This window comes from Chironomus tepperi, unplaced genomic scaffold (assembly GCF_022539635.2).
Source record: "Chironomus tepperi strain 1889 unplaced genomic scaffold, CSIRO-AGI_Ctep_v1 contig_172, whole genome shotgun sequence".
Taxonomy (NCBI): domain Eukaryota; kingdom Metazoa; phylum Arthropoda; class Insecta; order Diptera; family Chironomidae; genus Chironomus; species Chironomus tepperi.
The window spans coordinates 387,742-402,635 of record NW_027226294.1 but is presented as its reverse complement, the minus strand read 5'-3'; the positions used below and the strand labels follow the sequence as shown (position 1 = coordinate 402,635).

General features: G+C 32.1%; 4 protein-coding genes across 4 annotated transcripts; 3 read left to right on the top strand and 1 right to left on the bottom strand.

Moving 5' to 3' along the window:
• The first annotated feature begins 368 nt into the window (after positions 1-368).
• On the top strand, positions 369-3,286 carry LOC139088936 (V-type proton ATPase catalytic subunit A). Its single transcript, XM_070638298.1, has 5 exons — positions 369-510; positions 825-905; positions 989-1,183; positions 1,252-2,335; positions 2,397-3,286. Exons 2-5 carry the CDS (start codon positions 830-832, stop codon positions 2,884-2,886), a joined length of 1,845 nt encoding a protein of 614 aa, XP_070494399.1. The 5' UTR covers positions 369-510; positions 825-829; the 3' UTR covers positions 2,887-3,286.
• Positions 3,287-3,329: 43 nt separating this feature from the next.
• On the top strand, positions 3,330-5,423 carry Grasp65 (Golgi reassembly-stacking protein 2). The gene is made up of 5 exons (XM_070638345.1): positions 3,330-3,488; positions 3,559-3,706; positions 3,785-4,203; positions 4,267-4,720; positions 4,785-5,423. Exons 1-5 carry the CDS (start codon positions 3,426-3,428, stop codon positions 5,153-5,155), a joined length of 1,455 nt encoding a protein of 484 aa, XP_070494446.1. The 5' UTR covers positions 3,330-3,425; the 3' UTR covers positions 5,156-5,423.
• On the bottom strand, positions 5,410-6,084 carry NP15.6 (NADH dehydrogenase [ubiquinone] 1 beta subcomplex subunit NP15.6). Its single transcript, XM_070638346.1, has one exon. The coding sequence runs from the start codon at positions 6,016-6,018 to the stop codon at positions 5,563-5,565; it is 456 nt and encodes a 151-aa protein (XP_070494447.1). The 5' UTR covers positions 6,019-6,084; the 3' UTR covers positions 5,410-5,562.
• A 551-nt stretch (positions 6,085-6,635) lies between these two features.
• On the top strand, positions 6,636-14,282 carry Hyccin (PI4KA lipid kinase complex subunit hyccin). The gene is made up of 7 exons (XM_070638254.1): positions 6,636-6,664; positions 6,980-7,250; positions 7,323-7,613; positions 7,707-8,202; positions 8,269-8,385; positions 10,487-11,047; positions 13,270-14,282. The coding sequence occupies exons 2-7, from the start codon at positions 7,101-7,103 to the stop codon at positions 14,019-14,021; spliced, it is 2,367 nt and encodes a 788-aa protein (XP_070494355.1). The 5' UTR covers positions 6,636-6,664; positions 6,980-7,100; the 3' UTR covers positions 14,022-14,282.
• The last annotated feature ends 612 nt before the right edge of the window (positions 14,283-14,894 follow it).

The following is a 14,894-nucleotide window of genomic DNA, read 5'->3' as shown; positions in this document are numbered from 1 at the left end:
GTTTGATAAGGATCCAAGTGATAAGACATAAAATGCTTCAAAAACAAACAATTTCTAACACCGGATACCAATTCATGATATAGACTCGATTCCCAACAATCATTTGCTGCTTTGGATTTCAGACTTGTTAACGTCTATTGCATATTAGATGAACATAAACAGCTGATGAAACATAATTACTTTTTTTCTATTTTTTAAATTATTAACTGGATCTTAGGCATAAATTTGATGGAAGTGATGAACTTGAATACAGAATAATATAAATACAGAAATGAATAATTCTATCATGTTTTTATTTCAGGATTTTAACTTACTTACAGTTCGCAACTGTAACGGTCAAAATAATTTCAAACAGCACTAAAATACAAATTCTATCTCTGAAAACTAGGTATCTGTTTATTAGTTGAACATAATTCAGGACTGTCTTGCTACATACTGAAAAATTGTAAAAATTGGTTTTTCAGCAATAATCAGTTAATTTGCTTTTATTAATAGAATAAATACAGTTTGGTGAGTGAAAATAATCCGAATAATAATCGATTAAAGTGAATTTTGATTTGGAAATTGGGAAAAAAAATAAATTTGCAAAATAATTGTTCCAAATTTCAATTCTATCAAAATTCAATGGCTAATTATAGGATAAAGTGTCTTACTGCATAATTTAAGGACTTAGCTTAGCTATTGTCAGTAAATCAAAGCAGAAAAAATATGACTTTATGCAGTATTTGGCAAAATTCATTCATAACATTTAGGGTCATGTGATCAAAAAAAATGTCAATTTTATTCTATTTCTTATCTTCTCTTTTCTGATGTATGAAATATAGTCAGGATGTCCAATTTAAAAAAGATAGCAGATGAGGATCGCGAATCAAAATTCGGCTATGTCTTTGCCGTGTCAGGTCCTGGTAAGTAAAACTGAAAAAAATCTATTAAGGCATAGTTGATCATCTGACTAAATGATAAAATTGATTTTATTTGAAAAATGTAGTCGTTACGGCAGAACGTATGTCTGGATCTGCTATGTACGAGTTGGTACGTGTCGGATACTATGAACTTGTAGGAGAAATTATTCGTTTGGAAGGTGACATGGCTACAATTCAAGTATACGAGGAGACATCAGGTGTAACTGTTGGAGATCCCGTCTTGAGAACTGGCAAGCCTCTTTCCGTTGAGTTGGGTCCAGGTATGTCAATGAATAAAAAGATTAATAATTAATTGGATAATTAATTAATTGGAAATTATATAATTCAGGTATTATGGGAAGTATTTTTGACGGTATTCAACGTCCATTGAAGGATATCAATGAAATGACACAGTCAATCTATATCCCAAAGGGTGTAAACACTCCAGCTCTTTCCCGTACACAATCATGGGATTTCAATCCATTGAATGTAAAGGTTGGATCACACATCACTGGAGGTGATTTGTATGGTGTTGTCCACGAAAATACTTTAGTCAAGCACAAATTGATTGTTCCACCAAGAGCAAAGGGAACAATTAGATATATTGCACCACCTGGAAATTACACAGTCGAGGATATCATTCTCGAAACTGAATTCGATGGTGAAATTAACAAATATAGTATGTTGCAAGTATGGCCTGTACGTCAACCACGTCCAGTAACTGAAAAATTACCAGCTAATCATCCACTCTTGACTGGTCAACGTGTCTTGGATTCATTGTTCCCATGTGTACAAGGAGGAACCACTGCAATTCCTGGAGCTTTCGGATGTGGAAAGACTGTCATTTCACAAGCTTTGTCCAAATATTCCAACTCTGATGTTATCGTTTATGTCGGTTGCGGAGAACGTGGTAATGAGATGTCTGAAGTACTTCGTGATTTCCCAGAATTGTCTGTTGAAATTGATGGTGTTACTGAATCCATCATGAAACGTACAGCATTGGTTGCTAACACATCAAACATGCCTGTCGCTGCTCGTGAAGCTTCCATCTATACTGGTATTACATTGTCTGAATATTTCCGTGATATGGGTTACAACGTCTCTATGATGGCTGACTCTACATCTCGTTGGGCTGAGGCTTTGCGTGAAATCTCAGGTCGTCTTGCTGAGATGCCTGCCGATTCTGGTTATCCTGCATACTTGGGAGCACGTCTTGCTTCCTTCTACGAACGTGCTGGTCGCGTTAAATGTCTCGGTAACCCAGAACGTGAAGGTTCAGTCTCAATTGTCGGTGCTGTCTCACCACCTGGTGGTGATTTCTCAGATCCCGTCACATCAGCAACTTTGGGTATCGTACAGGTCTTCTGGGGATTGGATAAGAAATTGGCACAACGTAAACATTTCCCATCTATCAACTGGCTCATTTCCTACAGGTAAGCTATTCAATAGCTAATATTGATGTCATTTAACTAATATGATTGTTCCTTAATACAGTAAATACATGCGTGCCCTCGATGATTTCTATGACAAAAACTTCCAGGAATTCGTCCCATTACGTACTAAGGTCAAGGAAATCCTTCAAGAAGAAGAAGATTTGTCAGAAATTGTACAGCTCGTCGGTAAAGCATCATTGGCTGAAACTGATAAGATTACATTGGAAGTAGCAAAATTATTAAAAGACGATTTCTTGCAACAAAACTCATATTCATCATATGATCGATTCTGTCCATTCTACAAGACAGTTGGTATGCTTAGGAACATTATTGGATTCTATGATATGTCACGTCATGCTGTCGAATCAACTGCACAATCAGAAAACAAAATTACATGGAACATTATTCGTGATGCTATGGGTAACATGCTCTACCAACTTTCCTCAATGAAATTCAAAGATCCAGTTAAAGACGGCGAAGCCAAGATTAAAGCTGACTTTGATCAAATGTATGAAGAATTACAACAAGCTTTCCGTAACTTAGAGGACTAAATATAATCTGTAAATTAATAACGACATTGACATGTCATTGCAATGTGCTTCAAGGAAGGAAATTCACAAAATTGTTATCATATAAAAACCAAATTTATTTAAATCTATGTACTTTAAATTAAAAGTTAATTTTATCATTCCATATCGTATGTCTTGTGCAATCAGCAAAATTTGTTGAATTTTTTTGAAAATCATTATTTTGAGTGGAAATTAGAAGCGAGTCAAAATTAAAGCATTATATCCTTAAAAATAATTCCAGTATTAAAGTGAATATTATATTGACGAGAGAATAAATGTAGTTAAATAATATTAACAACATTAAAAATGTTAATGAGTGTAGAAAAAATGTACTTGAAAAGATGGAATCGTGAATAAAATAATAAATACACATATTAACGAACTTTCTTAGTTTGAATTTCTTAATATTTCTACGCAATTTGATCATCTCAGAATCGAATTATTCAAAAAAAAAATATTTTTTGATTCACAGAATTATTTATTTTTAAAAAATTAATATAATTAATAGCTAAAACAGTAGAATGGGTTCTTCACAGAGTGTTGAGATTCCTGGTGGCGGAACTGAAGGATATCACGTCTTGAGGGTAAATGATTTGAGTTAGATTTTATTCAAAAATTAGCTATTTGACACATCATCATTTATTTTCTTTAAAGGTTCAAGATGATTCGCCGGGTCAAAAAGCAGGCCTAGAAGCCTTCTTTGACTTTGTTGTAGCTATCGGAAACACTAGATTAGATCAGGATAATGATACGCTGAAGGAATTACTGAAAGCGAATAAGGAGAAGGAAATAAAAATGACTGGTAAAAAATGACAACAAATTTCTGATTATTGACACATTTAAAGTTTTTCCTTATCTTTACATGTTTTTGAATATCTAGTTTATAGCAGCAAGACTCAAAATGTACGAGTTGTCAGCATAACGCCATCAGAAACATGGGGTGGACAAGGACTTTTGGGTGTTTCAATTCGATTTTGCAGTTTTGAAGGTGCTAATGAGAATGTATGGCACATACTTGAAGTTCATCCATCGTCACCAGCAGAAATTGCTGGATTGAGATCATTCAGTGATTATATTATTGGTGCTGACTCGATATTACATGAAAGTGAAGACTTGTTCACTTTAATTGAAACCCATGAAAATAAGCAACTTAAGTTATATGTCTACAATTGCGATGAAGATTGCTGCAGAGAAGTTATTATTACACCAAACTCTAAATGGGGTGGAGAAGGCAGTTTAGGTGCTGGAATCGGTTTCGGGTATCTTCATCGTATTCCTATTAGAATATCTGGAATTCCCGTAAGTTAATTAGCGCAATTAAATTGGTATCAGTAAATTTTAACAAGTTGAATTTATTTTTAGGAGGAAAAGCCATTACTTCAAACGCCTACAATGCCAGCTACGACAACGGTGAAACCAACAATCAATCCACCACAACAGATTCCATTTATTCCAATGGTTCCACCTTTAGCTAGCACATTTTCACCACCAGTTATTCCAAGCGTTACTTCAGCTCTAGTAGATAATCTAATTAATAATAATCCAAGACCCGTTTCGAACATGAATGTTTCTACAAACACGACAAATGCTCAACAAAGCGAAGTAATGACATCTGTTGCAGAGACAAATGCGAATGTTGAGACATCTCCAGCAAGTCAGCTATTTACGCAGCAAAATCCTACACAAGCATTTTTAAGTTCTGAACAGCAACAGCAGCAGCAGCCACTAATAGCACCACCATCATCGTTGCCTGAGAATTTAATTCCATCTGCTCCACCAGCATCAGTTATTAATCAAAGTTTTGTGAATACAGAAGGTAGATCATTCTCTACTTAAAAAAAAGTATTTATACCTAACTTACGAAGAAAAATGTTTTGTAGCTAATCAAACAGTTGCAGTAAATCCAACAGTTCCAATGTATAATATGAATCAATTTAGGAATCCAATTCAACAGCCTATGCAAGCAGTGAATATTCCATCAATGCAACAACATCCAGACTTACATCAAGCTTTTGCTCCACCACCATTTACGACTGCACAGCCTCAAGATCAGAATAGTAATCCAGTCCAGAATTTTCCGACACAAAACTTTCAGCCAGCTAGTACACAATTCAACATGCCAGCGGCCAACATGCAAACGATCGAGAGTTATCCACAAGTTCAAACTCAAATAAATCTTAATTTGCCTGGAATGCCTCCTTTGACTGTCAACACACCACGCATTGATCCAACGAAATATACCGTACCATAAGATGTCTCGGATTGAAGTTTTTGAGTCTTGTATTTCGTACTTTTGTCTAATCTGTTTTATGTTTTAATTTGTATTGTTCGATAGGAAGTAATCATGCTGATTCATTTATTAAATTAAACTATCGTTCTATTATGAAAATTAACTGCAATAAGGATGAAAAATTACAAAAAATCATAATATAAAGAAAGAAGATATATGTTATACTTTAATTGCATATTATATTAAGAATAGTATCAAATAAAATTTCTTTGCACTTTCAATTTTACAATTTTCTTGATTTTTCATTTTATTCATCATTTTACTCAATGTTTTGATTCATATTCAAAGATATTGCGATATTATGCAACCTGAATTTTTAATAAACAGAAAAATATATGCAATAAACTAACTTGTAATAGAACTGGATTTTAAATAATGATTTCAGTGTCACCAAGATCTTCTTCTGATGGCAATTCAATCAATGCTGGATCTACATAATCAGAACTAATTGGCTCTAAGCCAGCAGCTTCACGTCTTCTCAACTCTAAAAATGCTTCTCGTTGAGACCAATCGCGTAATAAATTGTCAGGTGTATATGCCAAATAGAAGCTTCCAAAGATGAGACATAAAGTGACGGAGAAGAAGAAGCTAGAATTCATATAATCTCTATCGGTCTTCTCACTTGTATAGTCCCATCCCCATGATACCCAATTTTTGTTTTCAGTTTTTGCTCCTGATAATGGCTGTGTTACTTTTTCTGTTGTAGAAATTGTCGCCGTATCACTTTTCTTTGGTGATGTCGATATCAATCGAGCGTTCCTTTGTGTTAATATAATCGCATTTCTAATTGATGTTAATTTATTGAGTCTTGAAACCAAAGACATTTTTGCCGAGAAAATTTTTTATTTTTCCGACCTGCGAACAAATTTAACTGAGAAGACTGAATAACTTTCTATTGATATTTCCTATATTTTGAAAATCTGAAAAGTCGTTACAATAAGAAAGTAATAAAAGACTTGGAGATAATTTTTAACAAGAATATTTAATGAACATTCATCACAACTTAATATTACATCTTCCTTATTCGCATCATTTTCATTATCTAAAGTATAAAAGCTCCCACATTTGCATTGGAAGTAATAAATATCGTCCTCATCATCATAACTAAATTGATTTCTTGAGACTGTGTCATGGATTATAAGATGAGATTTGGATTTTATGAATAGCTCACTATCGTAGATTTTCCTCTCCGTTTTATCCTTTAAAACTTTATATGCTTTGTCGATTTTTAAAAATTCATCATTGCTCTCAATATCTCTTGATTTGTCTGGATGATGTTTCCGCACAAGCTCCTGATAAGCCTTCTTTAATTCTTCGTCTGTTGCATTATGAGAAACTTGTAAAATATCGTAGTAATTCATGATTTAAATAATTTAATTAAAACAATATGACTATTTATTTACTTTAGCCGAGATGACATAATCTTATTAGTAATGTCATTAGATCATCTAGGAAACTGAGTGATAAAAAGTAAGAAAAAAATATTTTCTTTCTAATTTTGCATAATTATCGTAATTTAGAGACGTGATAAAAATTTGCAAGTCATTAAAAGATTCTACTGAAAGTGCCAATTGTAATAGATTATAAGATTTCATAATAACTGTATCCACAATTGCTAGTTTTCATTATTTGGAGCAAAATATTTCTAAAAGTTTATTGATTTTGAAAGTGGATTTCTATAGTATGTAAAGGAACTAGACAGACAGACTAATTTGCCAAGACTAATCAATAGTTTTTGATGAGAATGACCTCTAATGTTCATTAATGTTTATTGGTTTATTACAGAAAAATAAATATGAAAAGAATGGAACAGGTGTTGAGAAATTAAAGTTCGACAAGCAATTAGTCATCATCCTAAATTAAAAGTAAACATAATCTCATTGTCCAAAGCAACTGTAAGCAAATTATGGCTGAAAGTATAGTGTCAGACTGGATAAATGATTTCAACGGATTAGAACCCCAACAATTAAGGTCATTTGCTGCACTTCATAACGAAAATCATGAACTTTCGCAAGCAATTCATACAATACTCAACGATAAATCCAAACATCAAGAGGTATTTTAATTGTATACAATCAAGTGTATGTGTGTATTTAATGGATTTAATTGCTTTATTACTGTTTCTTAGTATCTACATCCGATTTGCAATCAACTGTACAACTTTTATCGATCAAACGAGAATGAGCTCAAGTGCTTTACTCTCCAATTTTTTCCGAATCTGATATATCTGTACCTGAATTCTGTGGCATGCTCTGAGAAACATAACTATCGCTGTGTTGAGACTTTAATTTTGTGTGCATATAATATTGAAGTGTGTAATGAAAATGGTTTACTTAAGTCTGTATCTTATCGCATGCCTGTACTTGCCCAAGCGTCCATTTATCACGAGGAGAAAAATCTGCATGCGAGTGATCTTAAGGTAATAAAAAACTACTCATCATTTCTCATGTGTATATTCTTAATTAGCAATTACTTTTTTCTTCCCATAAAATCTTGTATCTTGTTTTTATAGAGATGGGAGGAGCATAGCAACAAGGAAGTCTCTTGGCGATCGTTACATCAAGTCTATAAAATCACAGCACAAAATCGATTGGCTGTGATGTCAGCATTAATGTTTATGTTTAATCAACAACTTAGCTTAATTCAAAAGTCAGCATTATATCATTTATGTAAAAATAGCTCAAAATTAGCGGCCCAAGGCTTCATAAAATACGGACATTCGTATCGATCTTCTTATGGAAATGATCCAATAAATACTTCCATTTCGTCAGCTTCTTCCACAACAAGTGCTCCAAATATTATTAGTAAAATGACTCCAAGAATTCCGTTGTCACAGCAATTTCTATTAGAAGTCTTAAATGCAATTTATTTTGCAATGTTTAATGAGTTTGCCTCAGCTGGTATTCAAGCCGTCGATGATATTCATAATCGAGCATGTTACGAACTTTATTCTGATGTGATATTAGTAACTACTGCTATTAAAAACTCACTCCAAACTAATCCATCAGGTAACTACTTAATTGCTCTAATTATATTAAATGAATTTATTTAATGACATTTAATCCATTTTACAGGACAACCGAGCGATGGTTTAATGGGCATTTCAGTAGCCTTAACACCGTCAACGAATGTCGTTACAATTTCGAAATCCATGATTACAAATGCATCCTTTAGAACTAAAAAACTGCCAGGTGAGTTGCTGAATATATTTGGCACCTTTTTAGATTGCGTTTTTGAAATTCGTTTTATGCTGGCAACTCTCAATAGAACTTTCACATGCTATATGAGCTTTTGTTGAATAATATTTAGAACAAAGGGAAATTTGGATGATTGCTTGACTTGAAAAGGCATGAGAGCTTTTGGTTGTATAAATTGAAAAGTACAAAAAAGCAATATTAGGAAATTTATTGAGAGTTGCTAGGTTTTTAAACTTTTTTTTTGAACTTGTGTAAATATATCATGCAGTACAATCCCAAACAATTTTTTTTCTATCCTGCTATGCAAATATCATCACTTTTTTGGCAAAAAAAACAAAAATCCTTAAAAAAATGCATTGCGTTAGAGCTTTTTGTGTTTGATAATCACGAAAAAAATGCCTTGCTGTTCATGCACAACAATACTCGATGTTTATCCTTTGCTCTCCTAAATTAAAATGAAATATTTGTAATATCATCTATCCATTGCTCTACATTTCTTACATCTATGCCATTTCATCGCATACGGTTCGAAATGAAATGAAATGTGATAAGAGGAACTTGTTTTATATTAAATTGTTGCAATGGAAATACGATAAAATAATATTTTTAAAGTCTTAAAAGTCATAAAATAATTATAAGTAACGCAATGTTGATTTTACTTCCATTGTATATTATTATCGTCTTTTCTTTCATTTTCTTACGATAACGGCATCATTTAAAGCAAGTTGTTTGCAACACGCGTATCTTATAGTAAACAGACATTACGAGGGGATTATATGTCAAAGATCTTCATGTTTTTCTTTTTTTCCTGTCGTTAAATAAATTTTCCTTCCGTAATGAAATTTTCTCATTATTTTAACTTTAAGTCTTTGTTGATAAATAATTTCATTTCCTTATTGCACTTACATATACTTAGAGGATGAGGAGTTTAATCATCATACGTTATTAAATTTATCAAGATTCATTATAAGCTTTGATTTTAACACAATAATACTAATTTAAGTTCACGTGTATTAAATGTCAAATAGTAAGTTCCTAATGAACTTTTTAAGCACATGACATCAACTACACATGTAACCTTTAGAATATGTACTACACTTCAATTGTGTCTGTTCAATTTCAAAAATTCTATTCATGAAAAGATTGTGAAAATTTTTATTCTATTTTTCCAAGATAATACTGATGATGCTTGTGTGAAAATGAGAAATGTGAGACATAATAAATATTATTGACACACTCTGCTCTGTGAGAATAACGCAATAAGAGCAACAACAAAAATTTTTATTCAGACGCACAATTATTTTCTTGTTCATATTCTTTAAATAATGTTTTTTAAAGCAAAAATTCCACACACATGTTGCCTCAGGCTTTTTTTGTACAAATTTTTAAGATGTCACAAGTAGTCGCAATATCAAGCATTATAGACTATACATATATCAGTGTTGTAATCAAGATTCTCCAGGTCCATTTATTGTATATGTAGGTACTGTCCTTATGTGGACTCTGCCAAGGGGCGTAGCCAGGACGGGCACGGGCCTTTCTCTGAAAATTGAAAAATCATTAATTTTGTAACGTTCTTTTTATTTTTAAATTTTTTGTTATACAGACAAATTTCGCCCCAAATAAAACTAACACTATCACAATTTTCCATTGTTCTCCGTGTAAAATACACATAATAGTGTTGGTAATTTTCAAAAATTTAACGGTCGGGCCTACTAAAATTTTCTGGCTACGCCCCTGACCCTGCCTACATTATCATTCATTAAAGGAAACTTAAATGCAAATGACAGATTACAACACTGCACAATTTTTTGGAATGTATTGACAATTTTGATTTGATTCGATTCGATTTTTTTATTCCTTTTCATTTTGACTTTTATTATTTTTTTTGTCTTGTATAAAATTTGGCAATTGAATGAAAATACATCAAAAAAAAAGCTTTTTGATTCCACATGAGTTGACTTTATTTGATTAGCGAATGCAAAAAAAAAAGAATATTTTGTGTTTCTTTCCTTTTTTTATACTTTTTGACTAAGACGAAAAAGAAGTAAAAGTATAGAATTTACATGAAATGAAATTTTAAATTATAATTTAGACGATTTAGAATTTGTGGACTTGACTCACCTTAAAGTAACACAGGATGAGATGATGAAAAAATTATCAATTATGGACGATCAGTCACCGAATGATAATCAATTGGGACAATCAAAATTATCGCATAAGAAGCGATTTGGTTTTAAAGCTAAACCATGGGGATGGAAACAAAGTCCAATTAAATCATCAAGTATTGAAGAAGAGCCACCACCATCGTCAGTTTTGTTGGAATCACCATCGCCTAAAAAATCATTATCATCGAAAAGTTCAACACCGAATCAATCACCAAAGCATCAAATTAGCTCATCGGAGACGATAAGAAACTGTTCAAGTGATGAAATGACATCGTTCAGAAGACGAAAAAATAATCGACATGAACAGCATAAAAATAATGGCTCAAAAACGGAACTTCGTTCAAGTGCCAGTGCTCGTCTAATTCAATTATTCGATTCAAAAGATGAAATAGACAAATTAAGTTCAGATAATGAGTTTTATTCTCTACTTCCTGAGAACGGACGACCTGCAAGCATTCATGTTTTACAAACAATTAAATCTGACGACTTTTAGAATCAGACAATGGATTGATAGCATAAAAGAATTATTTTAATTTTATACTGCTGCCTTGTTACAATCTCTTTCGTAATTGTTATGTACAATCATCACAAAAGGATTTATGAATATTTTAGTCATGAATAAGATTATTAACAAGTTTATATGTAATAGTGTAGAGGTATGACTTATCGTTATGTTTTTAGCTTAAAAAACTATGTTCAAAAGACATCACAGATCATGTATCAATGCAGCCTTTCTATATCTTCTCATATAAAAATAATCAAATTTGGCCATCTATGTATGCTTTCTCGATATCGGGACCGGGACCGGGAAAGTCCCATCTCGATCCCATTCGGGAAAGCATATATCTATAACATAAAAGTAATGCATTAGTAATGTTGGATTTATGAGCAAATGACACAGTATATTGTAATAGCAGCAAAAAGATCAAAAACAGTATTGGCATTGCTCTTTGTATTAGAAGATATAGACAGACTGTTCCAATGTATTTTTTTCTCATGATTAGCTAGCCTAGTGACATTAGAAATGTATGAAAATAGACTGTAATCAAATTAATCAAGAATACTTCATTTATAATCTCAAAACAAACAGAACAGATGAGGCAAATGTTAATGTAATTTACCCCAAAAAAGAGAACGACTCACTCGTTTATCATGCATGACATATTCTGAATTTTGCTTAAAATAGACTTTCGCTTTTTTGTACAAAAAACATTTGAAAAAGAGAAGAAGAATCGCAATCAAATCATTTAATAATGGTTATGGATTGATTCGGAAGCAAGGCAAAAAATAAAATACCTCATCCAAACATCCATTCGATGTACGCACATATAAGCATTGAAACAAATGCGAGTAAACGAGAGTGCGAGACATTATGGCATAGTAAAAACGAAAAAAAGCCATATATGTTAGTAAGAGTCATGTGTATAGAAACGAGATTCATATGATAGTTAAGGAGCTGAATGAACATGTGATTACTTCTTCGGTTATTGAGAGAGAGCAAGGATAAACTAACAAAAAATTAAATACACAATATCAAATATTTATTGTTTTATGAATCGAATATCAGCAATAAAGGTTAAATGCCTGCATAAAATCATCACGTTTGAACGTGAAGCTGTTGCAATGTTACGAATTAAATATTATAGACGAAGATTAAAGTTCAATGATAAGCTCATTGCCTTCCTTCATATTTAAAAAATTTAGGATAATTTAATGATGTATAGGAACAAAATCATAATAAGGAATTGCTCTAATTAGTCATAAAAATTCCTATTCTCTTATTCTAATTACTTACATCAATTAAACTCGAGACGTCTTAAAAAATTACAAAAGTACTCGACCTTATCGAGCTACTTTAGCGCATTTTTGTCACAGCGATCAGTAATTGGTTAAAGAATTTTATCTTTTAACGGTTTTTTAGAATTTAAAATTTCTAACGGTTGTTAAAAATTCAAATTTTTGAAAGCAACGCTTTAAAAGTTTATTTTCTGCTTATGAAATGAAAAATTATTAATTAACGTACAAAGATATGGATTTTGGCTTCCAAGCCAATTTATACCGGACTAACTCAATGGTACGGAGCTAATGCTTCAAAGATCGTTGAACTTTCTACGAAGTCTGGTTGCCGAGATCTCGTCCCTCACCCAGCCAGCCATCCATTCGAACAAAGTGTATTATTAAGCGCCCATTTTTCAAAAATGCGTTAAAAACAGCACATCATGATTAATTATGATCAAGAAAAAAGAGTTCTAACACCAATTTTATCTCATACAAGTACGTGTACAATGGCTTATGCTTTTGCCATTAAATAAATATTTATAGCATACTTTATTAAAAGCTCGTTGAGAGCTTTCCAAAACATTATGATGATAAATTATTTATAATCGAAATCCTTTTTTGTAAAAGTTGATGAGATTTTGATGTTATATACACATGAGTTAAAAATACCTTCTATATCCTCAAAACAATTTTTTTTTCTTCTTTTTTGTTCGGATGAGCATAAAATTTTCCACACGCCCTGAACTTTTCTTTTCTTTACTTTATCATCCCGTGTCGTGCGAAACTTCTTTCTTGCGTTATTAATAAGATTAAATAATAATAAAATTTTATTTATGAATAGAATAAGAATCTTTACTTGATTGATCTTTACATTATATAAATTTCATCCCATTATTTCTTCCATATCCTTCTTTACTCTTCTTTAATATAGATGACATTCCCATACAAATTGATAGCAATACAAGTGTGAATCAATCGAATCCAAGCACGCAATCACAAACACAACAACTTGGTAGTATCAATGAGGAACAAGAGAGTGATACAAATAGTGCTAAACTTCAACAACAGTCATCGACAACTACAATTACCACACAAAAGTCGAGTAAGGAAGGTTCAAAGAGTCATAAGACAGTGGTTAGTGGTTTAAAGAAGCTAATAGATCGTGATAAGGATTCGAAGGATAAGGATGATGAGGGCAAGAAAAAGGAAAAGGAGAAAGTTGAGAAGGAATTAAGTAAGGCGGCAAGTGTCATTAAAAGTGGATTGAACGATACAAAAGAGAATATGAAAAAGTTAATTGGAAAGGATAAGCAGAATAGTAAAGCATCATTACAACAGCAAGCGCAGTCCAATCATCATGATGAGCACCAAACGTCTGCCAATAATGGAGATATCAAAAGTTCTCCGCTTGTTTTAATGAAGCGATCGAGTGATGTGCTGTCTGATGGCGGTGCTACTGAAGTATCCATTACCAATGCTACGGACGGAATCATCAGTAATAACAATGGCAATGGTGCTGCAACTCATGGAATCATGTCACCATTTGATTCATTTAATAGCGATAGCGAAAGTGAGGTGGATCATCCTCATCAGCAACTCTCTACGTCATCATCAGCGTCAATAAACATAATGATGGACAGCAATGCAAAGAGTTTAGGTAACGTGCAAGTTAGTCAAGTTTAAAGACACGCAAAAAATTTTATGTCATGTGAAATCGAAGAATATACAGCATCATCACGTTGACGGTTCAATTGGGTAATATGTTTCTTCTCCTTTCCTTTCCATTTTTTTCCATTTCCATTCATGAATAAATTATATTATATCCTTGTTTAACATTATGATTATTTTTGGATGTTGGATATTAAAACTTTTAAGCATTTCTTTATTTTTTGTTATTAATTATCACCGTACATTGTTTTTCATAAAATAAATATGAATTTATGACTATTTTTGTTATATCCTGTTTAAGAATTTATTCTTTTTCTTTTACTTTATGTTTATGCATTATTATAAAACTTGAGTAAGGTTTGACATCTAAATCGATTCTATTGGCAATTTAAAATATGAAAAATAGTTAAATTAATTAATTTAATTGGAATGAACTGAAATAGACATACAATTTTCTTCTCCAATGGAAACACTCAATGAGTAAGAGTTCAAATTTCGTAACTGCGTATTTTTAAAATTCAGAATAATTTTTCATTTTAAATATCACTGAATCAGGCACTGAATATAATGAATTTTTGAATAATCGAATTTAAGTTCATTACTCAATGACATAATTCATTTGAATTTTAAATTCTTACGACATTCTCGTTCGACAAGTATTGATACTTCCTTTATTGAAAGATTTTCAAAAATTTCCACTTACGTACTAGTGATGACGTAGTTATATACTGCTTAAAAATTTTAAAATTTGGCTACAATATCTTTTATTTAAACCAGTGGTACCGCACACTAGCATGTCGCCTAATTTTTTTGGAAGTTCCATTAATGGCATGTCGTGTACTGTTTTGGTTCTGGCTTACAGCCCAAAAAATGAAAGATTTCCCACAA

Bases quoted from the DNA above. Each gene is read 5' to 3' on its own strand.
- LOC139088936 (XM_070638298.1), top strand. From the start codon at position 830: ATGTCCAATTTAAAAAAGATAGCAGATGAGGATCGCGAATCAAAATTC. The intron at 1,184-1,251 runs GTATGTCAATGA...TATATAATTCAG, and splicing joins TTCCGTTGAGTTGGGTCCAG to GTATTATGGGAAGTATTTTT. The intron at 2,336-2,396 runs GTAAGCTATTCA...TCCTTAATACAG, and splicing joins AACTGGCTCATTTCCTACAG to TAAATACATGCGTGCCCTCG.
- Grasp65 (XM_070638345.1), top strand. From the start codon at position 3,426: ATGGGTTCTTCACAGAGTGTTGAGATTCCTGGTGGCGGAACTGAAGGA. The intron at 3,707-3,784 runs GTAAAAAATGAC...TTGAATATCTAG, and splicing joins GAAGGAAATAAAAATGACTG to TTTATAGCAGCAAGACTCAA. The intron at 4,204-4,266 runs GTAAGTTAATTA...ATTTATTTTTAG, and splicing joins TTAGAATATCTGGAATTCCC to GAGGAAAAGCCATTACTTCA.
- NP15.6 (XM_070638346.1), bottom strand. From the start codon at position 6,018: ATGTCTTTGGTTTCAAGACTCAATAAATTAACATCAATTAGAAATGCG.
- Hyccin (XM_070638254.1), top strand. From the start codon at position 7,101: ATGGCTGAAAGTATAGTGTCAGACTGGATAAATGATTTCAACGGATTA. The intron at 7,251-7,322 runs GTATTTTAATTG...ACTGTTTCTTAG, and splicing joins ATAAATCCAAACATCAAGAG to TATCTACATCCGATTTGCAA. The intron at 8,203-8,268 runs GTAACTACTTAA...TCCATTTTACAG, and splicing joins ACTCCAAACTAATCCATCAG to GACAACCGAGCGATGGTTTA.